We start from the raw sequence: 25,781 nt of genomic DNA, 5'->3' as shown, positions 1-25,781 counted from the left end.
TCAAAAAAAAAAAAAAAAAAAAAAAAAAAACTGGAGAACAATCGCAAAGAAATAGCCATGGCCCATAATCGATCTTCGTCCTTGTACTCCAACTTGGGATCCCAACCATGAAATGAAGCGAGGGCATAATATTGGCATCATCAGTACCCCCAGATGAGGGTGGTCGTAGAATCGTACTCCGTACGGACTGCAATCTGAATCCATGGCCGAGCCCAATCCATGAAGTGAAGGTAGTTCAAGCTGTGCAGCCTTGGGTGGACCCTCGGTCACCCCCACTGCCTATAGGCTTGGCTGCAGTAATGGTATCTGGGCGGCCCGGGGTCCACGAGTAGGTATGGACATGCCAGCCCCTTGATTGGTACATGAGATGAGGCATTCCCATACATGCAAGGATTCGAAAAGCAAGACTTCCTGTGGTGAGAACAATCAATCTCCAGGTTCGGCCTATATCCACATATATAAGTCCTCAGGCCCAGGTGGTCAATTGGGGACTAGGAGGTTCCTCAGTGTCCCAAATAGTCATTCAGCATGCGTCTGCTTTCAGTGTTAGGGGCAGCTAGCCTTTCAATTTTGGGGGTCTCGGGGGCGTTGGTGATTGATTCAGACCCCGATGTCAATTCGACTCTCGTGCAGCAGCATCTCATAAACCGCGAGAAGCTGATAGATTTGGAAAAAACACATCGCCAAGGTGGGTTCTACAATTCCCGAGGTTTTCGTTTTCCAGCGCTCATGACAACGCAGATCACCTCTTCCGACAGAATCTTTCCCCAACAGCTAAACGGGCAGATGAGATTGTGCAAGCCATTCGGCAGGATGAGATTGATAATTACTGGCGGGTGGCTGGCACTGATGATGGTTCAGTTGATGAACGGTTCGCAGGGGAGGTATTCCCCTATGCCCGACCGCTGATCTCCAACACAACTCTTTGGAAGGTGATCAGACGCATGCCCAAGGGTGCTCTCCTGCATGCTCATCTGTCGGCCATGCTGCCATTCGACAAGATTGTCAGAACAATCATTAGCACTGAGGGGATGGTGGTATCTGCGTCGCAGCCTCTTGATACCGAGGAGGCCAAGAAGAATGCCACAATCAGCTTTGCCCACAACAACGACACCCTTCCAACTGATGAGTCTCGGATTGATTCTGCAGATTACACCCCAAACACGCAGATCCCGGTTGAAGTCGCCTCCGCCAACTTCGAAGGCGGCGTGGAGGGCTTCATTGCCTTCATCAAAAGTAGGACCACGGTCCCACCAGAGGATTCAGTCCGTCATGAGTTGGGTGTGGATGAGATTTGGAGAAAGTTCCAAGCCGCATTTGGTCCGACGGATACCATGATCCAGTACGAACCAGTTGTCAGAAAATTCTACCAGCAACTGTTCTCAGATCTTGTCAATGACGGTATCAACTGGGTGGAGATTCGGAGCGGTGGATCAAGTGGAAAGTTGGTTCACGATGGAGACGAAGATGTTGACCCCAACCTTGATGCCTGGTGGCATGTCCTGGTTGAGGAGATCGATAATTTCAAGGCGACAGAGGCAGGCAAAGCTTTCTTGGGTGCGAGGGTGATTTGGTCCGATTCGCGTGGAAAGAGTCGTGCTTCTCTCACCAAGAGTATGTCCAAGAAGTGCCGATAGCACAGTGATAACGTTTGCTAAAATCCACAGGTATGAAAATCGCTCTCGAGCGGAAGCAAAACTTCCCCGAGCTCTTCAGTGGCTACGATCTCGTTGCCCAGGAAGATCTGGGCCGTCCCCTTTCCGATTTGACACCGGAACTGGTGTGGTTCCGTGAGCAGAGCGATGCTTTGAATCTCACTATCCCATACTTCTTCCACGCAGGAGAAACGCTGGGTGATGGAAATTCCACAGACTCAAATCTGTTTGACGCTTTGATCTTCAACACACGACGAATCGGCCACGGGTTTTCCTTGTACAAGCACCCCAATTTGATCAATCAAGTCATTGAACAGAACGTTATGATTGAAGTCTGCCCCATCTCAAACGAAGTCCTTCGCTTGAATGAGGACATCCTTCACCACCCGCTGCCAGCAATGATTGCCCACGGTGTTCCAACCGCAATTAGCAACGATGACCCAGCTATTCTTGGGCAAGACGTGGCTGGCTTGAGTTATGATTTCTATGAAGTTATCCAGGCCTTCGATAACGTTGGCCTCGCCGGATTGGTAAGACATAATCCCCTTGAAATCTCACGATGCTTGCTGACACCACAAAACAGGGTGCGCTCGCACAGAACAGTTTCCGTTGGGCAAATTTTGAAGATCAGTCAGACAAAGACTGGATCCGTGATGTTGACCGTGGTGAGGATGGAGCCGGTGTCAAGGCCAAGAACATTCAAACTTGGAACAGTGACTGGGAGGACTTTTGCAAGTGGGTTGTGGATGAATACGGCTCAAAGTATGGAGCGATCAGCGATGCCTGAAGGATGGTCTGTCGTCATGTTAATTAGTACATGCATCTGGTGGAATCATAAATAGGACCAAGTAGGTATAGGTAGTTCCAGAATTTGAAGAACCACTGAGCCAGGACACCATGAAACTGCACTCTCGAGGCTTGGGAACCCAATGACCCCACTTACCCGTGGCCAACATTCGATGACGATAGTAAAGAAGCGTTACACGAATGTACCGGCTTAGCGGAATGAATGATGAAGCCGTTAACAGGGGTAACGTTTAACGAGCGAAGCACTAGCAGTATGGTACTGTAACGAATGTCGGAGGCGAGGAGAAGGAGAGAAGGAGAGAAGGAAGCTCTCATATAGCTCTACTCTGCGTGAGTACCCTGCGGGTCGCGTGACAAATCAGGCATGCGCCGACGCCAACAACATTGGTTAAGCTCGCAAGTCACTGCTCTTATTTGTCCCTGATGGCGGAGACGGGCATTGTACGCCAAAATAAGTGTATATAGGAGAGAGCAGATATGTACAAGAATGCAGTGTATTATAAGATGAGGAAAAGAAGGAGATAAAGAGAGAGATAAAGGGTGAGAGGGGGGGGGCTCTGATATACGCTATCTACCCACGGGAAGCCTGGCAAACCGGGCACACGGGCGTGTTATCCAATCGTATGCTTCTTCGCCCGAGCTACCTCCAGTCAACAGCCCCTTTGATTGAAGTTTGCCATCTGATCATTAGGCTCTTAGTGCAGCATTTTCATTTTGCTCAACACGAACGCCTAGGCAAGTCCGAAGTCATTCCCCACTAGTTCCCGCTCAGGCGGCAATTAAAGTTATCCCTAATTGAACTACCAACCACTCCTAAAACTACAAACTTCGTATATCTGGGCCGCTTTCTAGTAAATGCTAGCAAAGCTTGGAAGTTGGGTTGTGCCTGGACAGGCACTAGAGGCAGAGTGCTCTCGGTCAACTCCCATTGACTTTCTCTTGCATTTCACTTCGATTTCAGAAAACTTGTTCAAAATAAAATGTATCTGAGATGGCCTTTTTGACTGTGGTTCGTGCTATCTAAGGGTATGTTTCCTACGGATTGGCCTAGGTGAAAACCGCCATGATCTTTGAGTCGACTGGGCACGATTCATGAGATGATATGCTTTCAAACCTCAAAAGAGAATTTTGGGACCTGATTTCATTAACCTCAGAGCTCCATCTAAGCAAACGCCACGAGAAAAGCAGAAAAGAATGATAGGAACAAAAGGCAGTACACCTAACAGCATGCTTTAAGAGGCACATGGCAAACGAATACGGAGTAAAACCGAGCAACTCATTCCTCTTGTTCACGAAGCGGCCAAATGGTCGCACTCGGTCTCCGCCATGCGCGCGGTTGCTCAGAATGGCATCTCCGATGCCTCCTCTCCGCCATAAACCTCGCTGCATCCGCTCCAGAGTTGGATGATCGTCCCCTATCGAAGTCCACGATCACCATCTGCTTAGAAGTGCCTTGCGGGGGTAAGTAAGCGGAGAGAACGCTTGGTTGAAAGGTCATCGCATTGGACGGCACGGCGAAAAGAGACCTGCTCTTGCTCAAAGGCGGCCGACGAGTCAAGCGGCGAAACACACGTCGTGGCGTATGCCTCCAAGTTGGCTCAGATGATCCTGATACTGAGAACTCCCCATCTCTTGACTTGGTGGTTGACCTGAACCAAAAGCAAGGAACTCGCCTTGGCTGGCGGGATAGCTCTGGCATTCCCATATCATCGCAAAGGAGTTCATCTGCTGTGATGGGGTACCCTGTGGGTGGGAGGATTGACGAAGGTATATAGGTTGCAGGGCCATCGTCTGGCTTAGACACATGTACACCCAAGCCGCGGGGTTCACGCATGCATAGCTCCGAGCCACAGTGGGGCCAAGTGTGGTGTCTCCTATGGTGTCGCTCAGACATAAGAGCGGATGGGAGAGAAATTGCTTAGTATTTAAAATAGTAACCAAAGCCACTATCCCATCTCCATGATAGGATTTAATATTCAGCACTTCAAATTGAATTTTGAGAAGATAAAATTACTGAGATAAACTGATAGGAAGATGGTTGCTTTATAAAGGCCATCTGAAATACAGTGTTGGCCGCACGTGTGGTGGTTGATGAACACCAAAGCTCTGGAGACTGTCCAGATGACTCACTATCAAGACTCATCTGAGAGTACTCTGTAGAGATGATCAAATCAAACTGGTATCATGCTACTCCGTACCTAAGGTGCCCAAAGAACAGACAAGAGCCCATTTCATGCACAAATCCATGATAACAACCCTTTTTGAAAATGAAGAAAAAAAATCTCAAAATAGAATTTTGGAGAACTTGTAAAATCGACAGAATTTTGAAAGACTTCCCCTCGAAAGGTAGCAGCCCCAAGACCAACAGGGCTAGGTTTAGTAATTCGACTCACTCGCATCTCGTGCCTTTAGCGCCCTGGACATGGGTATGCTAACCCGATTTGGTTAAGGGGTCTGCAGAACGGGCCCCATGACAACCGCAGGAATATCTCGTCTGACCGAAACAGGTTTTTTGTTCGCCTAAACACATCACTTCACATTTGAGCATGATCCAGGTGTTTCACATAATTATGACTAAACATCTTTCACGATCTCCGGTTTCGTTTTTGATATTTGCTTTCGAATATCATCAGAGACTCTAGTATCAGCTTTGATTCCACTTCGGCTGGTGTTCCGGATTCTACACAATTTGAAATCAGCCACAGCCATGAAAGCAAAAAGGAATAAAAAGGGCCCCCACTGTGAGGGCTGGGCCCCAAACCCGCTGAGCTTTGCATAAGTCTTCAATCTCCATATATTACTGTGCCTATGTCTCATATCTGATGGTTTCAGATCCCCTGTACTCCGTGCGCTTGAGCTAGCTACATGTTCACAAGCATGTATGGAGTACGGAGTACGGAGTACCAACGTTGGAAATAAGGTCGAAAATTAACCTTCCAGCCTCTCGTCAGCTTTGTCAATGTAGCACGAGCAATAATCTTCTATTAGGTATTGAGGCACACAGTGCACTAGACCAGAGAAACATGCGCCCGTGGTGCTATCCTGATGTCTGTTTTGAGTTGGTTGGTTTTCGAATCTTACAATGTACGCCACCAATCTTCGTTGTGGAATCTGGAACAATCTTGGGCGCGCCCGCTGTTTGCAGACGCAACACATTTCGGTGAACAACGCATCCAGTGCCTAGTGCAATATGACCGAACAATGCAGGGGGATTGAGCGCCAGAGGCGAGAGAGAGCGAAAGAGAGCGAAAGAGAGCGAAAGAGAGCGAAGAGGATCGGTGAATTGACTGATCGATTGATTAATCGAGACGATCGGAATGAAACGACGCTTTTGAATCCACGCTATTGGATGATCGCCGAGAAACAACACTAGAACTCGTGGAGTTGCATGGCTTAGCGAGGGAAATGTTTAAATGCAGATTGTCGACCTTGGTTCAATGCCTAGACCATCATGAATGTTCAAAGGTTAATACCGGGTGAGGTTTGAACCCGATAAAATGGGGTCTGTGGCTTACGGATCGGCAGGTGGAAGGCTCTCTTTCTGGTTTTCTGGTGAAGAAAAACAACCCAAGGTCCGACTGTATACTCCGTGCCAACTGGAGTGCCACATAAAGCCAAGACCAAACCTTTTACAGTGGAACTATCCGAAATGACAGGGGATATAATTAGCGTGTACGGAGTAGCATACGGAGTACTCCGTACTCTTCAAGATTCCTGCACGAAATGTTAACTCTTCATCGGGGAACGATTTCTTCAATTTTTTAAGCTTGAATTGCACCGATAGGTGGGATCAAACTTCCGGGCGATATTTGGCGACGCTAAATCGAGATGATCGAGGCAATGAAATGACCTGGAGTAAGTCTCCGAAATTGGGTGCCAATGGAACCCGACACTGCCCAGTAGATAGTTAGATTGTGAATGGAATTATATTGATTTCAATTCCTCGTGGCACATCGAAAATAAGGTAGTTAAATGAGAAACTTTGAAATTGAAAGACAACGCCGAAGAACGCCACAGAAAAAAATGGAAAACTCGTCTTCCCCTCTCATGCGCTCTGCCACGCAGCAATGTTGGCGGCAGAAATGTCTAGGTTCTCGGTCGTGAGCCGTTGAAGTTGCGCCACTTGAGTGGAAGCTAAAAAAAGAGTGTCAGCAAGACATGATAATTGGAAGAGTATGGAGGCCGTTAAGTCCCGACTTGAGGAGAGCCATCCTGGTGGGAGAGGGGCAACACTCCAATGGTAGGACCTCGGGGCATGAGGCAGGGAACGGGAAAGAGACCAAAAGCGATCGAAATGATAGATTTGAGAAAGGGGAGAGACCCACTTGGCCGTTGGGCAGCCGCGCCGGCCTGCACATGAATGACAGTCGAATCAACATACTCCTTCGTTACCACCCCACCATAAGAGGCCGCACTGAGCATCACTCGCAGACGGAATTTACCCGGTTGCGAGATGGTGAGTGGGCTGAATTTCGCATAACCACTCATTGCATTGTCGGATCGGCTGCGGACGCTTGCGGTGAGGTTGCCGCTCAGGCCTGCCGCGGCTCCTGAGCCGGCTTCATCGCGGAGGGAGGCGCTCACAACAAGATGCTGGACGTTTTGAGCAGGGGTTCCGATTGGGTTAACAGCAATGACCACCGGCATGGTAAAGGGTAGTCCGGGTGGAGCTGCAGTTGGGGGTGTGATCTCGAAAGACAAAGAAAATTCACGACCAGACATTTCTTCTGATGATTTTGGTACCTAGTAGGTCCCTTGCAAAAGAGTAGAAAATATGAGAGCCCCAAGGATATATTTTCTGCTTTGATTCAACAGAGGGATAGAGAAGGCGAAACGGTCCTCGAAGTGTAGATGAGATGTAAAAAAAGAAGTGTGTCAATCAGATTCCAGGGAAAGGTAAAAAAGATGGGCTCTTCAACTTCGAGAGGCAGTAGACGATTGAAGATTCTGCTTTTGGTTGAGAAGAATACACATGAGAATGAAGTTCAAATGAAGGCCATGCCCGGGCCTTCATATACCTAACGCACACCTTGAGGGTCGATGTCCGACATAGTTTGGACCCATAAGCTCAATTCGGTAGCGGTAGTGAGTATGGGTCCGAGAGGATATCGCCACAGTCCAAAGTACGTGATTAGCCCTTAGATAGTCGATGTCCTGGTTCCTGGGACAGCTAAGGCAGCTATGTTATTCAAGGGTTCCCAAAGAAATAATAAAAATAATAATAAAAATTGTGAGCTCAATAAAAGTGCCCCGGTAAACTGCAGGATCCTTGCGGAAGCACGTTCCAGTAGTATGGGACCGAACAGTGGGTCTGGATTTCGGCATTATGATATGTTTAGGTTGATCGACGGGTACGCGGCCTGACACTTGGGAAGCAGCATGGGCAGTGGAGTAGGTGCAAGATCTGAGGGATCGAAGATGCACTGCAAGAGATCTGAAACTAGTTCCAGGATCGACCTCAGTGTATGCTCGAGGTAGAGTGCACTTACCTTCGCCATTTGATTTATTTGATTCGACCACTTTGCACTGTCTTTAATGGTGCCGGCAGAAGTGACAAATAAACCGTAAAAATCGGCTTGGCATGCACGATTGACGTTCATGTACCGGGATGAGTGTTGTGGATGTGAGGCGCACGACTTCAAGCAGATGAGATCGATTGATGAGACATGAGGTTTATTCTTTCAATAGTTCCGTGCACGGATCAAGCAGCGGGGTCATTCGGTGAGATACTGGTAGTCAGCCCTGGAGAGACCAGTGACTGCCGTAACTCCGCCATTTACTGCAACTCGGTCAGTCGTCAATGCCATGTCCGGAACCGTGTAGTCATAATCAACCTACCGCACAGCTAGAAATCATCTTGTGGTGGTCATGGTGAAGCTTTGCTATCAGTGTGCTAGTTTCACTAGGCCTGGATAAGCCAGCATGAGTCTCGAGTCCTATCAAGGGATGAGCAGTAGACCGCAAATTCTAGCTTTGCAGAGTTTGAACTCCTTAGAGGAGAATCTGCAAGCCACACCATAACGGTAACCTGTGGCGCCTACATACGAGATCAAGTGGGGTCTTTGTCAATCAATCGGGCACTCCGGTACTCCGTATATCCACAACAATCACAAAGGGACCATTTTTGGGACAAGTAAGTCTTCCGATCCATCTTGAGGGCTGATACGGAGTACAGAGTACTGAATAATGCTGCCTAGGGAGCCAAGTTGAAGCTGTAGAGCAAAAACAGGTGACGGCCGTACTCGCCACAAGTCTGACACATAGGTTCAGCCTCACTTCGTCCGAGCACAATCACGCTTCCAGGTCGAAGTGGATAGTAGATTTGGGGGCCCCATGTGTTCAACCGCTCCATCATGCACGCGAAGAACAAGCATCACTCGCAAATACTGAGCAATCTCGAGCAGATCCCACTTTAGGGCTAGATGATCATCGTCGATCTCAATACGGAGTAAACCAAGCCACATACGAGCATGTCGGAGCCAAGGTGGGGCCGGAGCGACACAACCAGAACCCGGAAAGTTTCTTTTTCTTTGTTCTTCTGTCTTGGGCTTTTACCTGAAGATAGCTTGGGCAGCTTTGAGGTTGCCGGGATGGAATTGTATGCAAAGCAAACTTTGATCGCTGAGAGGTTGCAAGTCAGATGTCGGCGTCAGAGGTGACCAGATAAGCGGAGATCCGATCGTGATGCCATCATTCAACATGATGCCAGATGCCGTCCCGTCTCTAGAAGGTGGGTTTATGCGAGTCGCGAAGCCCAACAAAAAGGAAAGATGAGGGACCTGTTTGCTCTGAGAATTCAATAGCGCCACGGCCACTTGCCGAGCCACAGTGGCTAGTGCGTGGCTAGTTTGTGGCTAGTTTGTGGCTCAAAAGTAAGGAGTGGCCGAGCGGTGTGGCTGTGGACCTGCTGGTTGCCCAATTGGGAAGGAGTTCGTGTCGGTTGCCCCGAACCGCTGATCACCCATTACTGATCTGATATCCACATCCGCGCAACCTTTGATCAAGGCAACGGATATTGACGAGGTTCACATGTGAAAGCCGAGAGTCCGGACGAAAGGACCGCGGTGCGAGCTTGACAGGTCACTTTGATATCAGAACGTTGGCCCTCCCCATTATTTCAAGGTTTTGCCACCGAGTCTATAGCCAATATCTAGATTTGCCTGATGCCAAGATAACCAAAAGCATGACGCTTTATGCGTCGAAGGCCGATGGCCGCCCGAGCTGTGTATGAGCATAAGTTATGATGTGCTGTTGCTGTGCTGTTCCCTCCCTGACATTAGTGAAATCGCTCGAATGCACAGTAATATGCACAAGTGCCTGTAATAAGAAGGAGCGAGCGTTGCATAGGCAAGAAGGCCTGACTTGCGGAAGCTCTTGATTCGAATGACAATCTTTCCCACAACTGATCGAGTCGAATCTGGCACGGAATCACTACTGCATGATACTACGCGTAAGCTGTGTGTTTTCCTTTCATCCATGCCTTGCTCGTCTACAAACCTATCGACTTCGGGCCGAAGATGAGCTATTGGGTCCAAAAGTCTGCATATCTAGAGAATCGGCTGAGATGGCATGAGCACATCTTGCATCCACAGATTGATTTCTCCGCCAGCAGAAAATCCCATGACCCGGGCTGAGCTGCCAATCAAATTCAGTATAGATTGATGATGTTCCCGCCCACAGCCAGCTACTGGCTCTTCTCCATGATAGACGAAACAAATAAGCGTGAGCCCTAGCCCTTGTTTCTCGTTTCCTTTTCGATGATGTTGTCTGCGGCCTTAATGCCGACTATTGGGCCAATCGATAAAGAAGGAATAAGATAAGACCGATAAATTGAAGGTTGGCCGAAGTTGTATGGGGAACGTCTGGTGGGCGAGACGTGATATCTCATGTTAGGGTTTGGTCAACATTTCCAGGTCAACGGAACACCTTGGCAAGCTTGGTGCTTCATGACATACAAATGGGGGGATGGAGGGGTGCCAACACGAAGCTGGAGGACATCCATGGACGTAAGGTCTACTAACCCTGTGCTGAGAAGCATAGAGTATATACTTAAGTCCAAATGAGGTAGTATATTATAACTGCCGCCAAAATGGCCGAGTGGGATCACCCCCGCTCCATGCTCCGTCACATTCGTGGGGTTGGTTACGCTGTGGTCGCCCCCGGGCAACTGAATATCAACCCCAGAAATGTCCCTGGTTCGATCCCAGGGGCAGGGCGAGTTTGGCAGTTGCTCCCATCCTTTTTTTTAATTTTTCCTTCTCCACCTTTTGTCAGGTTGGAAGCTTGTATAGAACTGGAAAGACGCTTAGGAAGACAGTCGACATTCGAGCCCCCATCTCCAAGTCGTTGTCCAGGAATCCCCTTCCCTCCTTAATGCACCAATATCGACCCTTGGTTCACGAATTTATAACTAACGGTCCGGCGCGCTGCCCAGGTGGTCATGCCCTGTAATGTATCGAAGACCATATCAGCAATACACGAACGCTTCGGATATTGGCTTGGAAGCAGCCGTTGTGTGGGACTCCATGTACCGTCTGCGCCGATGAAAACATCAAGTCCGCCCTTTGTGTGTTGCCCAGATGGTTTGGAAGGCATGCTGTGGCTCATATGAATGTACAATAAGCGTCAGCGTCATTGGGTCATCTCCTTTGGTACATTCGAGGGTCATGAGTTGGAGGAAGGCAGCTCTCCTGGGGGGCCCCGGAGATACATTCCAGGATGAATATTGTGCAAAGACAAGCAACCGCGGTGCTTCGTTGTTGCCTTCATTCGCAACTTCCCAAAAGGATGACCTCTCTCGACATTCGAAATGCAACATTTGATGTATTCGTAACTAAATCTCAGGCCAAATGCCATCGCTCGCTATTCGACAGAGTCATTCATTCGCACCCAGCATCCCGAGTTCGCCGAAGCAATCGCCAAGCATCCCAGTCCGAGTGGACAAGTCGATTGATTCGAGAGTTTTCATCGAGCTTTTCGCAGGAACAATTGGCATATTCTTACTTGCAGTCTGGTTTTGGAAGCTTGGCAGCTTTATCAGGCGTTTCAACCGAAATAAGGTGCTGAAAGCCGGCAAGTCTACCGATACTCGTTACGCACGCACATGGTACGGCTGGGTATCACGGCCGACTCACGAGAGAAACAAACAGGTTGTTCGGGATTTCATCGCACGGATCTGGGACTGCATGGCATGGAAGTCTACCCGAGATGACTATAGCTGGGTTTGGTGGGACCCCGGGGACATCGAAAGGCAAAAGCGCCAGCGACAGAAGCGGGGGCTTTGGTGGCTACCGGAGTGCTTCAAGAGCTACGAGGACTTCCCAACGGCAGATCAGATTTGGAATCCGTGTGCGCAAGCCCGGTGCCATGGTGGTTGGGATGAAGGCGCCCTGCCTCCGGTGACCCCAATATCAGAGACCGCGCAAGTCTCACAAGCGAGCACAAACGCACATTCTCTACCGTCAGTGCAGCAGATTATGGTGCCTGGTTCTAAACCAATCATCACTCGCTCAATTCTGGAAGAGCTTTACAGGGACCCCCAGGAACCTAGTGACAACAGATCAGAACACCCGCACTTTCGTTCGTCCAGCGTAGCAAGATCAGCAGCTCGTCCATCGTTGACTCACGTCAGGATACAGTCACTCCCCTTTCGGCAGCGTCAATCATTGCATACTCGTGGGTCCATCCCTTGGTCACGAGATGGAGTGACCCAAGATATATTGTGTCAAGTTGATTCCGTTGTGCAGCATGCGGAGTACCAGGGTGGGAGAGCGGACCCGATGCTCCCTTTACAGCCACCAAACACCAAACGACCGGATCGACAGGGTCATAGGCAAAGGTACTGCGGGTGGTCAGCACGAATGCAGTTGGGATCAAGGTCGGAAAGCTTGCACCACCAAGGAGACTCATCTGGTCCCCCTGGAACTCCAATGACCGAGCTGTTGGCCAGCTACCCTTCCGATGAGAGTTCTTCGGCTGGGCGCCCTCCCAAGCAGATAGGCAACAACAAGGGAGGAGGCCTGCGAATTTCCGAGGACCGGATCTCTTTCACATCCACGGTGTTTATTGACAACGAAATTGTATTTGCCAATCAAGGGCGGACTTGTACTAGGACGTTTCAATGGAATTCAGCCCCGGCGAGAGTCGGACCACAGGTCCACGGGAAATCGCCTCCAAGACCGACATTGGACGAAGAATGGCTATCCATCTGCGGACAAGAGCGCATTCGTGGCGAAGGCCATTTCTCATTACCTCGTTCTAAAGGAAAGGCACCGGAACTGAAAGCATTGTTAGTGCCCACAGATCAAATCCAGATCAAAACGGGAGACACTGTGAAAGGCTTGAGTGATTGGGAGGTCAGATTGCTGGAAAAGTTGGACCGTAAACTAGTGTGGGTGTTCAATGAGTTTACCCCTGGACAGAAGCCATATCATTTTGCCTTACTTGCAAATCATTGGATCAACAGAGAGACATGGATTGTGTACGACCCCATCTCCAGAGTGCCAACCAATGCGCGCCGAGAATGGGGAGATCCACGGTTCAACGTTCCCTACCCAGAGCCTGTTCTGGCCCCAAGACCAAAATACCCCGTTTCAAAACGCAGGCGAGCGCATACACCTCGGATCGACTCCTGGCGTGCAACGGTCAACGAACACAGAAAGGTGTCTGGCGTTCGGGAGACCATTCGCACTATCACGTTGTATGAGGAATCAGCAGAGGAACCACCCGATGGCCAAATTGACCCAGCTTCTTGGGCTCTGCCCAGGCCTCCTCAAGGCTTCCAAATGTCTGCTACACAGAAGGACGCCTGGTACGAGGGAGGCGCAGGATGGCAAGAGAAGCTGAATGACTGGCAGCAAGTACACCGAGGATACCGAATTCATAAAGCTCTCCACGAAGGCCGAGTTAACCGAGGAAAGGTGAAGCAGGTGGTATCGCAAATGAACAGAACTTGTCGACCGGTTGTGGGCAAGTTCATTTCAAGTCTTGATGTCAACAGCATCAGAGGCTCGCCCGCGCTGGTGTCATAACTAGCTGAGGACTGGTCGCCTATTCTCATATCGTTATCAATCACACCCCGCATGATATTTCGACAATGTCTCGTACCCCGATCGGAGCCACACTCGTTATGCCATCTCATACGCTCGCTGCAAGTCTGTTGGCTTGTGAATATTAGTATTGCTCTTTAGGGCTCGGGACAACCGGATTGACGAAAATGAGAATTTCTTGTCGAATGCATTTGAATTGAAAGCCTGATCTAAGCGCTGGGGTAATAATGGAACATTGTAAGCCACCATCTTCCTCAAGGTGGCCTCGCTGCAAGTCCAAAAAGCCAAAACTCCGGTAGTCCATATGTTGTTTTCGCTCCGACATGTGCCCGGCCAAAGTCGAATGTCGGATGTATAGTACATGTAGAAGGGGTGCGGGAATCCGTTTAGAATCCGGGGGGGTTGACACGTTGGCTGACACGAGTCCACTTGGGCAGCTCTATGAGGAAAATTATTGTTAGCCAAGGGTTCTGGCGACTTGGGATGTTGGTCCGGCAAGGCCGGGAGGAGAACGTACTGTGAATGCTCTTGCGGTAGCTCTTCTCCTTCTTGTCGAAGAGGGTGTACTTGTCCTTGGGCAACATTTCCTCCTCGCGGGGCATCTCGGCGTACCACCGGGACACAGCCTTCGATGTCTGGCCATTGCGCTCGAGGGCAGCGCTCAGAGTGTCGACGACGCGGTCCACAGAGCGCAAGCGCTTGCGTTGGCGAGCCTTCTGAGGGGAAGACAGACGCCACGGGGTCTTCCTATTATCCCAACAATGTTAGCCCTGAGAATATATAAATAGGCGCTTCGGAATTTACCAAAGAAGACCACCGAATAATGCTTGAGTTGACTTGAACATGTTTGGTTGTTGGTGTTGGAGGATGCAGGGAGAAAATCGTGCTCCGAGTCGGGAGTGTAATTGGCCCGTGCACCGGAGTATAGGACGAGCGGAGGAAACTGTGCTTGTTCCTTGACCAATTGAAGAGCCAATATAGGGTATTAACGTATTGCCAAAGAGCGAAACTCGAGGGAAATTAGATCCAGCGAAATTATAGCGGAAATAATCCCATTGGACTGCGGTAATGTTGAAATGATTTCGTGAACACTCACCCCAACCAAAATCATGTGATTCCGAATGTTTTACGGACGCGACAATTTTCTTGAATTCATACTCCGCTCGATTGTTGATTCGACTTTTTGCAGGCTACCTTGGTAATCCAGGTGCTGATTTGAAACGCGAGCCTCTCTTTTGTCTATGGATCAGTCATAGCAATCCGCCTTCCACCATGGACTCCAACGCAACGGCGGACTGCCCGTCCCTTCCCTGGAGGGCCTTCAGCAACACAACAATGTGGGGAGTGGCAGGGTTATGTCGCGGATTCTTGTCAGCAATGTGCCATGCAGAGTGCCACGGGAAAGAGGAGTTTACTGCGCTTTTGGACTCGCGCAAAGATTCGTCGCAACGAACGAAAGGATTGATTACAGGTATGCCGAGACCGAGGTCGCGAAGCAGAATCCTACATCAGTTCTAGTGCTAACGCAATTGTGGAATTGCAGTCTCGAACCACATCAGCGTGTACGTCCCTCCATGGGTATCGATTGCCGAGGCGCGAACAGTGCCAAAACTAAGAACATAGCTGACATTGCGCCGGTAAATCAGAATGGACGACCCTTTGCTTTGGGGCATTTTACCGATGCGATTCTGGAATAAACGATGGTCATTCGGAAGCTACGATATTTGCTATCAGACGAGGTATTTACACAGTCTCCTGGGGGTACCGTCCTATGATTGCCTTGCTAATCTCGGACTTAATCAATCACAGGCCGCTTTCTCTCTTCTTCACTATGGGCAAAGTCCTACCCTGCCACCGCTCCGCACACTCCAAATTTGGTGGCTTAGGTCAACCCGCCATCACTGAAGCCATACGTCTACTATCAAAGGGTCCTTTCCCCGTCGACCACCACCGCGCCGCACCCGAGCTTCAGCGCTGGAGTCGGCAAAACGTCTGCGTTGACCCATTCTCCGACCTCTCTGTCGCCTACACTACCGATGGGGAGGATTCCCACCTGGCCCCATCAGCGTATTCATGCAACTCCAATTCGTGGGTCCACATCTTCCCCGAGGGCAAGATTCACCAATCACCAAGGAAAACAATGCGCTACTTCAAGTGGGGAATCGCACGTCTTATTCTTGAGCCCCAGGAATGTCCGGACGTAGTCCCTATGTGGATTGAGGGATTTGACGACGTCATGCATGAAAGCCGAGAATTCCCACGATTCCTTCCCCGGCCCGGCAAGCGAGTGAGTGTTACATTTGGATCCAAGGTGGACTCAGAGAGTGTCTTTGGAGAGATGAGATCACGGTGGCGGGAGCTGAGAGCAAAGGTTGAAAAGAGCAACCCTGACTCTCGAGATCTTCCCGTGGGTGTCCTGAGCGACGAGCTGTTGACCCACAAAGAAGCAGTTGAGCTACGCAAGGAAGTCACTCTAAAGGTGCGAAACCTGGTGCTGGAAGTGCGTCGCTCTCGGGGCTTACCCGACGAAGACCCGAAGGAGGGCTTGGTCGATACCTGGTTGGAAGAGGGCCACAAGCGTGAGGGCCACATGAAGGATGACTCTTGGGTTCGGGACATCTGAGTCCGCCTGAGTAGAGTGTATAAATATTGTATAAAACATTTTATGACCCGCTTCAAGTACATTAACAGTGAAAACCTTGTGATATCGGTGGCGCTATTCTCATGTCTTGTAGACACCATGTAACCATGACTTCAATTACCAGACGGCCACCCTCAAAAACCACCAGGCCCACAGTGGAGCTGCTTACATCAAGAGTACTATGTAGTGAGACATCTGTTTGGGCCTCTAAACCTTGCCCAGGTGAAATATAGAAGTGAGTCAGCGTGGGTGTCGGGTTTGTGGTTGAGTCAGGACGGAGAAATTCCGGGGGCTACTTAACGGCCGCTGATAAGCCGATAAGTCGACAAGTCGCGGAGCCTCATCTCCTCTCAACAACCTCATGCCCAAAAAGCACCAGCGCTTTCATTTCAAACCCTCTGCCCAGGCACACCACAGTCTCGCATTGGGATCAAATCAAAATGGCGCGCCTGGGGCATCTGGAGGTTCGACAACCTCAGTAAATGACCTCATCTCCCACCTTCGTCGCACACAACCGCCAAGTTCCTCTGAAGATGGCATACCTCGACGCCCTCAGTCAACTTTGACTCCACGTTCTGTCCATCCATCGCTGCGGAATCTGCTTGAAATTCCTGAAACACAACCTCCACGACCTCGTCCCCTGTCTTACCGCACAGCCATCGGCGCTCGTCCAGTTCGTCCGACTGTAGGGCCCCCTCCTCCTGAGAGCTGGCTCTCTGCCAGGACGGATGATGAACCAAATAGCGAATCTCTGGGTGATAGAGGGACCGATATGGAGACGATTATTTATCGTTTGAAACGACTCCCAGGTACCAAGTTTCCCGACAACGGAAGTCTGATGCATCTCGTGCTCAAGAAAATGGCGCTTAACTGGGCCTGGCATCTTGAATACGACGGGGCATTTTTATCTGAACTCCCGAATAACCTGAAGTGCTTGTTACTCAGCTATATAGCTGTGTTTGCTAGGGGCCAGCCACTGGACAGACAAATGAAGGGCCTCAGCCCGCTTTTCTCGACCCAGCAGGATCGCGCACAGAGCTCCGATGATGAGTCTGAATTCGAGGAAATTGAATTTGACAGAGATGTGGGAACTACCCGATTAGACCTCGGGGGCGCGGTCGGAAATTGGATGTCTTTTAAACGGCTCACAAATGAGTTGATCAACTTACATTCCTCGCCTATGCATGCCGTCAGAGATGAGAGGGAGGAGTACATCCCGAACTCTTGGGACGAAGTGGAGAATTCTGGCCATGACGAGGCAATAGATGAGCCCACACATGCCACCTATGCGCCCTCGATTCCCAAGCAGCTGACCCGAAAGAACCGGTTCGAAAACCTCCGTTTTCTGTCGTTGGCGCACCCGAAGCGTGCCGCTGCAAGCTGGACATCCTTGATTAAACTACTGTCACGTTTGCCGACCATCACCCATCTCTCTTTGGCACATTGGCCTACTCCAACTCGTACGCCAGGTGCGGTGAATGCGCGTATTCGCCATCCAACAATCCACTCCTTGACCTTCAGTTACAGTGGTACAGACAACTACGCTTCTCTAGACAATGCTTGGGCGGAGGCTGCAAGCGTCCTCCGTCATCTGTCTCGGTCTACTCGCTGTCTACAATGGCTAGACCTCGAGGGGTGTGCAGACTGGCTTCCAGCTCTCAACTGGGTCGGTGAAGATCCGAACGGTGTCCCATATCGTCCTGGTTCTGTAGGTCCAGACTGGAATGGATCATGGCGGGACGTTGGATGGATCAGCCTGGGCCCTGGTTGGATTCCCAACTTAGATGACAATAAAGACATGTCACATAGGTCTCAAGTTCTGAACCCAGACCCGGCAGATCCCCCTTGGCGTGCAGAAGAGCAGGCCAACGCACGTCGGCTGAAGAAGCTCGGCGCTTACCGAGAACAGTTCCAAACTGCCTTGGCTGTGCGAAAAAATCTCCGACTAATCAGGAAAGAGGGCCGGGGGAAATGGCTCCAAGTCTCACTTGGACTGGATGACGTTGATCCGCAGATTGTTCGACAGCTGGTTGGGCAGGACTACGCACTTCACGAATGAGGAACCATCTGCCGGGCCTGACTCGGCCTATCATGGCGACTGAGAACCTCAGTAAAATGTGAACATATGTACCGGATAATACCTAGACCTCGAGACCTTTCCCCTTCCATTTTAGCCCTCACCTCTTCCCGCTTATTGATTCTAATGCGGTTTATGCAAAAATAAAGGCCATAAAAGAGATGCATGTCCAGATAGGCCAAGGCCTGAGTTTATTCCCGAGGTCATTTTAATGGCGTTTTGGTTGAAATAAATGGACACATATTCGAAATTAGTGACCAATACTGTATAGGTTCCAGAATGGTAATATCAAACCCTAGGACTGACTAAACACCATGAAACTGACAAATTTGTAGGACATGCTGACAAAGAGTGATATGCACTTTTTCTGAGTCTGATATTGATGTCGCAAGATATTCTGGGCACTCCGTAAATAATCAGAAATCCCCACGGAGATCCACCATATGACTGTTGAAGTTGGGCGCGCAGCTGACTCGTGAATTCATTAGTAGCTCAGGTGGTTGACTACTTAGAGTAGGCGAGGCCCGTGGCTGGTCTCGACGGGCCGGTGCCGTATCTGTGGGCCCGTGCGGAGATCTACAATACTAATGTGGTAATGTTACACAATGTACTCCGTAGTACTCCGTAGGGTGGGATGAAAGCATCATGCATAAATCGTGCTCGATTCCCCATGACTTCTTGGTCTTGGCAAGGTCATTACCTAGGTAAAGCCCTTCCAAATCAGACTCGTATGTATGTATATGAAGGCTGAGGTGATCTGCAGTTTTCTAAATGTGATTTTCAAGAGTTGAACTTGTGATCGGGCAAACGCATGTACATAGAAAATAGGAGCTGAACTCTGTCGTGGAACATGCAAGGTGGAAAGGTACAAATCAACAGTGAGCGATCGTCGCATTGATGGATGATCGTCTTGATTATGCCGTAATTCTACCGGTAAAAGCGGATATGAATATCCAATCTGAGCCTTCAACCGGAAAGTACTCCGAATGATCTTGATTCATTTCGCATGATTTATAAGATCGGGGCTTCTACTCCGTAATTTACTCATTTTTCTTTCACTCCCTCATGAGAGCAACCGTTGAGGTATCATTCTCTTGCGATGTCTGACACACACGAACCAATATCAGTCCTTGGCCTCGGACACATGGGGGTTGGTCTTGCTTCCGCGTTGCTTGACAAGGGCTATCCGGTGACCGTCTGGAATCGTACAATTGCAAAGGCGCAATCACTTGTTCCAAAGGGTGCCAGAGTAGCCGAATCTCCAGCCGATTGTGTGCAGTCTGGCACTATCGTGATAATCTCTCTGGCCTCTGATGAGGCCGTTCGAAGCGTTCTCAGTGGGATCTCCAACCTCAGTGACCGCACCGTTCTCAACTTCACAACGAGCCGGCCGCATTGGGAGATCGAAACGGCAGACATTGTGAACAAAGAACTCAATGCTTCCGGATATCTACACGGATGGATAAACTGCTTTCCCCCAGAGGTAGAAGCTCATCAGGCGACAATCACATACAGCGGACCGAAAGATATTTTCGCAAAGCAGGAGCACATTTGTCATGTCTTTGGCAAGGCGTTGTGGATATCAGATGACCACCGGAAGATTTGCATGCTGGAAAATGCTTCTATTTTTGGATTTGCAGGACTTTGTGCGGCCTATTTCCAATCCATTGCCTTGGCTGGAGCCGCTGGAGTCGATGTGGTTGATTTTACACAACTAGCACTAATGCCCCACCTTAAACTGTTTGAAAATCTGTTGCCACAGATGGCCAAACGCGACCAAGACCAGGACCACGTCGTGACTAGTGACTCTGTATCTGTCGGCGCATTGCGGGAGGTGGTTGCCAGTGCGTGTGAGGCAGCCGAGGTCTCTGGTGTGTCTGCCCACTTGTTCAAGGAACTTCATGTTCTTTTAAGGCAGGCAGCAGAGTCAGGAAAAGGGCCTGATGATATGTCTGCTGTTATTCCGATGCTAAGAAGAGGTGGAAATCCATAGTAGGTTTAGAATCTTGTACAAAGCATCCAGTCATTTTGGTTCAAAAGCAATCTGCCCTGCTGTCTACTGAGAATGCATACGAAAATCCGCATTGAAATAATTTTTTTGATATATGCCTGACTGTACAATGGTATCCAGATCCAACGCCGAGGAGATTCAAACCACATCACTATTTCTTGGACCGATTAAACGACTTCAGGGGGTCTGACTTGCCGCCAGCCTTGCCACGAGCGCGGTTGCGATCTCTCGCCTTGCGGATGCGGTTCTGCTTCGACTTCGAGAAGCCTACGTACCCGACATTCTCCTTGGAGATTCCCTTCCGTCCCTTAGAGGGCATAAGGTATTCAGGAACGTGCTTCAGATGGGCCTGGACACGCGCAGCACGCAGCTCGCCATCGTGACGCAGCTGGCGCAACTCATCGGGGTTGTCCTCGAAGTGGCGCTTGAGCTTCTCGCTCTTGATCAGTTCTTGTCGGATCTCGCGTCCTCGTGCTTCTTGGATAGCAAGTCTGGTCACGGCACGTAGGGCATCGGTCATACGGTAACGGAAAGCATCGACCTGGGACATTTCGAAGTGGTAGGGCTTGACCTCGTGACCGAGCTTGCCTTGGCGCTTGATGATCTTGGCGAGCATGCTCTCATCGTGCTTTGTGCTGGGAATTGAGGTGGGGCGGTGCTTGCCGTACTGGTCGGCGGGGACCACGAAGGAGAGCGCCATGCCAGCCTTGCCGGCACGACCGGTACGTCCGATCCGGTGGGTGTAGGATTTTGAGGTTGTGGGGAGGTCGAAGTTGAGAACGCATGCGACATTTTGGAAGTCGATGCCGCGGGCAATGCTGTAATCCTTTTCTTTGGCGCTCATCTTGCGACGCTTCTTTGAGTCGGGCTTCTTGCCCTTTTCGCCCTCTTCTTGGGCCTGCTCATCCTCGCTATCGCCCATTTCTTCTTTGGTCTCCTCGTCTTCCAGCTCTTTGACCTCAGGTAACTTCTTTGACTTGGTGCCCATGACTTCTTGCTCATCAGCTGCGATGATGATATCGTAGACACCCTTGTTGAATTCCTCCACCACGTGAATTCGAGAGTTGATGGGTAGCTCTGAGTTGAGGACACAACTCTTGAGTCCGAACTGTTCGAGGAAAAGCTTCACACGGTAGCAGCGGTCCACGTCGGCGACAAAAATGATGACCTTGCCCTTGATAAGCTGTAGTTTGAAAATGACGTACGTCAGGAGGAACTTTTCATCCTCTGCACATCTTTTAAGCAATGTTAGCAACCGATATCATATCTTGCGTAGGGAAGTGGCTTACCGAACAACAAACTGACTAACACCAGCGCCCTTTTCTTCCTTCTCCTCCAACTTGAGGATAACAGGATTGCGGCAGTATAGATCTTTCAATGTGTCGACCTCCGAGGTTAGTGTGGCGCTCATCAAGAATGTCTGCGCGCCTCGTGGAATGGCCTTGGAGAGAGCATTGATGTCATCGTCGTATCCATACGACAGAACGAGATCAGCCTCGTCAATGACCAAGTGGGTAACCTTGTCGAGAGAAAGAGCGGAGCTGTTGACATTGCTGTAAACGCGGGTGGGGGTTGACACGACGATATCGGGGAAATCGGCCAGCATCGAACGTTGCACTTCGTCGGAAACCTTCTGTGTCAAGTTGACAGATCGAATGTCCTTTCCACAGAAGCTGGAGAACGATACAATAACTTTCTGGACTTGTTCTGCAAGCTCGCGGGTGGGGACAAGAATGAGAGCGGTTGTAGCTTTTGAAGAGGGATCGGCCTGGTAGACAATAGCGATTAGATACAAGTCCACTGAGAAAAATCTTATGCTTGAATGGGACAAAACGAACAGTCTTTTGTTGGAGGATGGCTTGCAAGATGGGAAGAACATAGGCGGCGGTTTTACCGGAGCCAGTTTTCGCACGAGCTAAGTTTGTTAGTAATTGTGAACTGGTCCAGCAAAAAGCAGTGCGATCTCACCAAGAATATCCTTTCCTTCGAGCGCCAACGGGATTGCCTTTGATTGTACCAGAGTAGGCTTGGTGAACTTTTCCTTGATCAGAGCCTGGCGCAATCGAGGATCGAGGTTGAGTGCTTCAAAGTCAAGCTCACTCTCCTTGGCCACGGCAGCCTTAGGCGAGGGAACGTCATTCGCATCTAATTTGCGCTTCATTGTGTTTGACTGTGTATATGCTTGATCAGATCTGAGGAAATTGAAACTTTTTTGGGAAATTTTGTCGGGCGGTGAATGCATCGCAGGCGGTGAGCGGGCGGGCCCAGATTTTTTATGACATAACTCTGTGAGCCTCAGGCCGAAACGCATATCTTGAACTTCATTTAAACCATAAAAACGTTCATTCCTTTAAACCAAACTCCTGAATTCCAATTTCTATTTACTCAAAGATTCGTTAAAATACTCCAATAGCAGTTCCATGGACTTCCTCGTGACTTGACCCACAGGCAACACCTTGACGTTATGCTCAACTGTGTACACCTTCCCGAAGTTGACTCTCGACATGGAATCTAAGCTCGGCTTGTGCTCAAATCTGCCGGAGTGCCTGTTTTCGTGTCTAATAGGCTCCACTTCGAGTGACTGCTTTGTCATGCGACGTACATCACCCTGGACCGGGGGTTCTTCGCCTTGCATATAAATGACGGCATGTTTGGTTCGGTCAATCCCAGACTTGGCTGCGCCTTGTCCACCATAGGTTGTGATAGGGCTGGTATATTGTTAGCCTCCTGGTTGAAGTATGAGGTAATATGGGAGATCAATACATACACACACCAACAGCAGCCCTGCTGCTGCTTGACGACTATCATGCGCCTAATACTGCTGTATATCGGCTCTTGATACTTGCCCTTGATGAACTGGGGACTATTTCGCGGGGGGCCCTGTTTGCTGTTTCTGGGTCCACGCGACCCTGCGTTTTCATGGTAGAGCATTGAGAATACCCGGCCGACTTGAAAGAACGCATCGCCGTCCCTCTGCACCTTGTACCCTATCCGTATGAAGTCATGAGCTCTCTGATTTATCGTACTTGGTCAAATGTGCGACTCAAAACTTACGGGGATCTAGGGTTTCATTCTCGCCAGTGGCTCCGAGGGCCAGGTAAGATCCATCTGGCGCCAACACCCTTGAGTCTCTGTGTTTTGGGTAGCGAGCTCTTTTGTTGGCGGCCTTGTACGGCGCTCTCGGTCTATAAAACCTAGCCGAACTGCTAGTTCTGCTGTGTGCCGAGCCATCTGCATCTGTGTGTTTTCCGTTTCTCGCGTGGTGGAAGTCGATTGTTTTTTCATGCTCCGGCGTCGAGGAATGAAGGTTGGAAACCCTTTGCTGGTGGTTTGTGCTGGTTCCAGATGCCGGCTGTAGTTGCGTATCTTGGGGGTTTGTCTGGTGCTCTTGAAAGGACGCGAATGAATCTGGGTGTTTGTATATATCGTTGGGGGCGAATGTAAAACCTGGACGCCTTTTATGCCAGGGAAACCTTTTGATCCTTTGTTAACTTCCCAGACTCATGCCAAGGGAGCAAGAAGAGAAAAGAGTTGGATACCTTAGGGTGTGGTCTCTCTCCTTGTTGTGAGGCAGTGAACGGCTGCCAGGGCTGCTTCTCCAGCGTGGTTCATCTTCAACTCAGTCAGCCCACTCCTGAGTGATTTTGCAAAGAGAGAAAGCTTACCTTCGTAGTTGTAGTTTGGACGGAACCATTGATTGCTCCCAGAATTGTGACACACCTCCGATGTCATCATGGTTGGATGAATATGTCTTTGAAATAAGCTTGAAGGTGTGATGGAAGAAACCTGTAAACCTTGAAAGCTATAAAGGTGAGAGAATAATGTTCGAGGTCTACACCATCTTATATGGTCAATGGGCTCTGCCTTTTGTACTTTCTTCTATAATATACAACACAGTATGTCTCCTTCGATCTGGAAAAAAATAAATCAAAAGCCTGATATACATCGCGCGTATACGACACAGCAAGTTGGTCTGCTGTCGAGCGCTCACTCGCTGGTGGCACCCTTTGACCTTAACACATGACTAGCAAGGGCTCATACCCGGTGAAATCCCAGTACATTGGATTTTATGATATCCAGGAGGCTGCCGTAGATGCTACGAGCTAGCCCAAGGCGGCATCCTGTTTTTGTCAAGGCGACCAAGTAAATGACAGAGTAAGAGCAGCGGCGATAATGTAGCGTCGTTGGACCTAGCAGGGAATCGGATGAGAAGTGAGTTATTGGTGACCAACTCGGGATTTTCAGCGCCACAATGAGGGACATGACCTCCCATAAGGGTATTGATGAAGACTTGTTGGCATTGAATGCTTCATGTTGTGGTTTTTACTGCGTGGAATTAACCGCTTATGGTCACCCCGTCCTTATGATCCAACATCTCGATCTGTTGGTTGGTGCCGAAGCCCCTACGAGATGGGAACACAACGAATGACACTTGGCGATATTGAACCTTATAGCATGGCATCATGGCCAGGAGCTCTTCGGGGCGTTGTTTAATAGGTTCGTGGGACAATACTTGTCTGCAATATAATCGAGGCTCATCACAATATTCCCAACGAGGTGCCACACGTTGGAAACCTTTGGACCAACAACAATAATGAGCTATTTATTTCCAACATTATTCACCCCCTCTTGTGTTACAGAAAGACATGGACAGTGGCAAGCCAGAGTTTGAATACCATAGCACCTCATAATACGAAGAGACCAACTGCCTTGCCATATCCTTATGGGATGGAATTTGTCTTCGAGGAACTCAACAGCGCCAAACTCTGAAGCTCAAACAAAATGCAATACACAAGCTGGGGAGACAAGCATACATCATGAACTTGAGTGTTTCGTTCTTTGAAACGAGGCTCTCAAGGAACAGTTCAGCCATTGACAGACACACTGCGCCTATGCCACTCGTCTCATTCGATACAAGAACAAGACAAGGCAGTGTAAGAGTGGCAAACACTCCAAAGAATCTACTTGAAGCATATGAAAATAGGATACACCCATCAGTAAGAGCGCTAGGGAATTCATTATCTGCACCCCGTTGCGAGCACCGGCTCCTGTCACCTGTGTATGGGTGCAGCGGTCTCACCTCTCGACACACCCTACCATTCTGACAAGTTGAGCTCCCAAAAGAGCATAGTTCGAGCTGATCTAGCAAGGTCAGCGTCCTATCAACTTTGAAGCGCCCGGAAAGGAGGGAGATATATGCTTCGGGGCCGGAATGAGTCTGGCATGGCCCAGTTGCCTGGACAGATATAACCCCTATTGGATGCCCTCTTACAGTGGGCAATTAAAATAATCCAGAACTCTGGGAAGCCGTGTCTCTCGCCTCACTTGAGGGGTGATATCCGACGAAGCCAGCACAATACCAGGGAGTCTAGCATCTGTCGCCAGGAAGGTTGGTCACTTTGCTATGACCCATCCCTTCGAACTCAAAAATACGTCTTTTTCCATCGCGAATCGCTTTCTTGGATGAAGCTGTTCCATATCACATCCATGGATGACACTTGGACATCCAGGTATAGGGTTTCATCCAGCGCCTGGACTACCA

General features: G+C 49.6%; 9 protein-coding genes across 9 annotated transcripts; 6 read left to right on the top strand and 3 right to left on the bottom strand.

Annotated features, from left to right (window-relative positions):
• Positions 1–528: 528 nt before the first annotated feature.
• On the top strand, positions 529–2,442 carry N7506_003990 (adenosine deaminase family protein; the record flags this gene model as incomplete). The annotated part of the gene is made up of 4 exons (XM_056953285.1): positions 529–688; positions 742–1,614; positions 1,668–2,185; positions 2,239–2,442. The coding sequence occupies 4 exons, from the start codon at positions 529–531 to the stop codon at positions 2,440–2,442; spliced, it is 1,755 nt and encodes a 584-aa protein (XP_056812174.1).
• Positions 2,443–3,766: 1,324 nt separating this feature from the next.
• N7506_003989 (uncharacterized protein) lies at positions 3,767–4,237 on the top strand (the record flags this gene model as incomplete). Its single annotated transcript, XM_056953284.1, has 2 exons — positions 3,767–3,923; positions 4,005–4,237. The coding sequence occupies 2 exons, from the start codon at positions 3,767–3,769 to the stop codon at positions 4,235–4,237; spliced, it is 390 nt and encodes a 129-aa protein (XP_056812173.1).
• Positions 4,238–6,647: 2,410 nt separating this feature from the next.
• On the bottom strand, positions 6,648–7,184 carry N7506_003988 (uncharacterized protein; the record flags this gene model as incomplete). Its single annotated transcript, XM_056953283.1, has 1 exon — positions 6,648–7,184. The coding sequence occupies one exon, from the start codon at positions 7,182–7,184 to the stop codon at positions 6,648–6,650; it is 537 nt and encodes a 178-aa protein (XP_056812172.1).
• Positions 7,185–11,311: 4,127 nt separating this feature from the next.
• N7506_003987 (uncharacterized protein) lies at positions 11,312–13,492 on the top strand (the record flags this gene model as incomplete). The annotated part of the gene is made up of 1 exon (XM_056953282.1): positions 11,312–13,492. One exon carries the CDS (start codon positions 11,312–11,314, stop codon positions 13,490–13,492), a length of 2,181 nt encoding a protein of 726 aa, XP_056812171.1.
• Positions 13,493–13,896: 404 nt separating this feature from the next.
• On the bottom strand, positions 13,897–14,355 carry N7506_003986 (mitochondrial 54S ribosomal protein mL60; the record flags this gene model as incomplete). Its single annotated transcript, XM_056953281.1, has 3 exons — positions 13,897–13,949; positions 14,028–14,257; positions 14,315–14,355. The coding sequence occupies 3 exons, from the start codon at positions 14,353–14,355 to the stop codon at positions 13,897–13,899; spliced, it is 324 nt and encodes a 107-aa protein (XP_056812170.1).
• Positions 14,356–14,782: 427 nt separating this feature from the next.
• Positions 14,783–16,133, top strand: N7506_003985 (tafazzin; the record flags this gene model as incomplete). The annotated part of the gene is made up of 4 exons (XM_056953280.1): positions 14,783–14,981; positions 15,054–15,072; positions 15,157–15,249; positions 15,320–16,133. The coding sequence occupies 4 exons, from the start codon at positions 14,783–14,785 to the stop codon at positions 16,131–16,133; spliced, it is 1,125 nt and encodes a 374-aa protein (XP_056812169.1).
• Positions 16,134–16,512: 379 nt separating this feature from the next.
• Positions 16,513–18,210, top strand: N7506_003984 (uncharacterized protein; the record flags this gene model as incomplete). The annotated part of the gene is made up of 1 exon (XM_056953279.1): positions 16,513–18,210. One exon carries the CDS (start codon positions 16,513–16,515, stop codon positions 18,208–18,210), a length of 1,698 nt encoding a protein of 565 aa, XP_056812168.1.
• Positions 18,211–19,327: 1,117 nt separating this feature from the next.
• Positions 19,328–20,221, top strand: N7506_003983 (NAD(P)-dependent oxidoreductase; the record flags this gene model as incomplete). The annotated part of the gene is made up of 1 exon (XM_056953278.1): positions 19,328–20,221. The coding sequence occupies one exon, from the start codon at positions 19,328–19,330 to the stop codon at positions 20,219–20,221; it is 894 nt and encodes a 297-aa protein (XP_056812167.1).
• Positions 20,222–20,390: 169 nt separating this feature from the next.
• Positions 20,391–24,041, bottom strand: N7506_003982 (Helicase C-terminal; the record flags this gene model as incomplete). Its single annotated transcript, XM_056953277.1, has 8 exons — positions 20,391–21,474; positions 21,529–22,007; positions 22,078–22,154; positions 22,208–22,409; positions 22,842–22,947; positions 23,007–23,226; positions 23,294–23,424; positions 23,905–24,041. Coding segments are annotated over 8 exons (2,436 nt in total), but the record flags the coding sequence as incomplete, so codon positions are not given.
• Between the last annotated feature and the right edge of the window lie 1,740 nt (positions 24,042–25,781).

This window comes from Penicillium brevicompactum, assembly GCF_028827555.1.
Source record: "Penicillium brevicompactum strain IBT 35665 chromosome Unknown utg000003l_segment0_segment0, whole genome shotgun sequence".
Classification (NCBI taxonomy): Eukaryota; Fungi; Ascomycota; class Eurotiomycetes; order Eurotiales; family Aspergillaceae; genus Penicillium; species Penicillium brevicompactum.
Note: the sequence above shows the minus strand (reverse complement) of the source record. Positions and strands in the feature narration are given on the sequence as shown.